The 1072-nt window shown below is 41.7% G+C and overlaps 2 protein-coding genes across 2 annotated transcripts; both read right to left on the bottom strand.

The window, feature by feature from the left end:
• Positions 1–107: 107 nt before the first annotated feature.
• On the bottom strand, positions 108–535 carry GNI_213850 (integrase core domain protein; the record flags this gene model as incomplete). Its single annotated transcript, XM_011135545.1, has 1 exon — positions 108–535. A coding segment is annotated over one exon (428 nt), but the record flags the coding sequence as incomplete, so codon positions are not given.
• Positions 536–586: 51 nt separating this feature from the next.
• On the bottom strand, positions 587–1069 carry GNI_213860 (hypothetical protein; the record flags this gene model as incomplete). Its single annotated transcript, XM_011135546.1, has 1 exon — positions 587–1069. A coding segment is annotated over one exon (483 nt), but the record flags the coding sequence as incomplete, so codon positions are not given.
• Between the last annotated feature and the right edge of the window lie 3 nt (positions 1070–1072).

The raw sequence follows: 1072 nt of genomic DNA on the forward strand, positions 1-1072 counted from the left end.
ATGACTGAAAGTTGGGCAATACCATGTCATTGCCCGTAAGTAACTTATAAGGCGACTCTCCTGTACTAATGTGAGGTGTAGAGCGATATGCATATAGCGCAGATGACAAGACTTCTTCAAATGACCAGTTATTAACCACACTTCGAGATAACACACCTTTCAAATAATGATGAAAAGCTTCTATCATCGAATTGCCTTGCGGATACTGTGGAGACGCGTTATCAGTGCGAACTCCGAGCGACTCCAACTTATCACAGAAGTCTCGACCCGTGAACATGGCACCATTGTCAGTAAGCACTTTATGAGGCACACCCAAACGGCATATCCACATACTATAGACAATGTTCCAAGCGGATAACGCGGTAGCTTCTTCGTACATACCGACCTCAACCCACTTCGTCAAATTATCAATCATAGTGATAAGATTGTACACCTTCTTCTTGTACGCAAACGGACCAATAGAATCAATTGACACTAACACATTAAAGTCAGTAGATAATAGTACTCCTTTCCCGATTAGATTGGTAACATTCATACGACGTTGACAGGTTAAATCAACAGTAGTAAAATCAACAATCAATTACAATCAATCAGCAGTAAAATCAACACAATCTTTAGCTAGATTCGGCCAGTAGAAATGTTTCTTGATACGCACTATCATCTTTTGTGCACCTTGGTGAGCACCGACCCGACTGTAGTGGTAGTAAAGTATTTTGCCTCCAAGGTCCTCTGGGACATACATCAGCCCAGTCTTTGCGTAGATGAGGAGGTTTTCTTGAATGATACAGCCTTCAGGTATTGTGGTAGCATTTGTAGCAGCAGTAGTGAACTCTTCCATGCTAGGGAATTTGACTTCGGATGTATTTAATGGCATAGACGTGGTGTCGACATTTGATCTCGTCTTCACCGGAATATTAGTGATATCTTCACCAACTAAACGATCTTTCTGACGAGCAGCACGATCTTCAATTGTCTTAATCGCACTCTTCACACTGATACTTCCGAGATGTTTATCGACAAATTCATCTGCCTTGGTCAACTCAACATCTCTGGTGAATATATCGACTTGCTC

Source organism: Gregarina niphandrodes (assembly GCF_000223845.1).
Source record: "Gregarina niphandrodes unplaced genomic scaffold scaffold00148, whole genome shotgun sequence".
NCBI classification, from domain to species: domain Eukaryota; phylum Apicomplexa; class Conoidasida; order Eugregarinorida; family Gregarinidae; genus Gregarina; species Gregarina niphandrodes.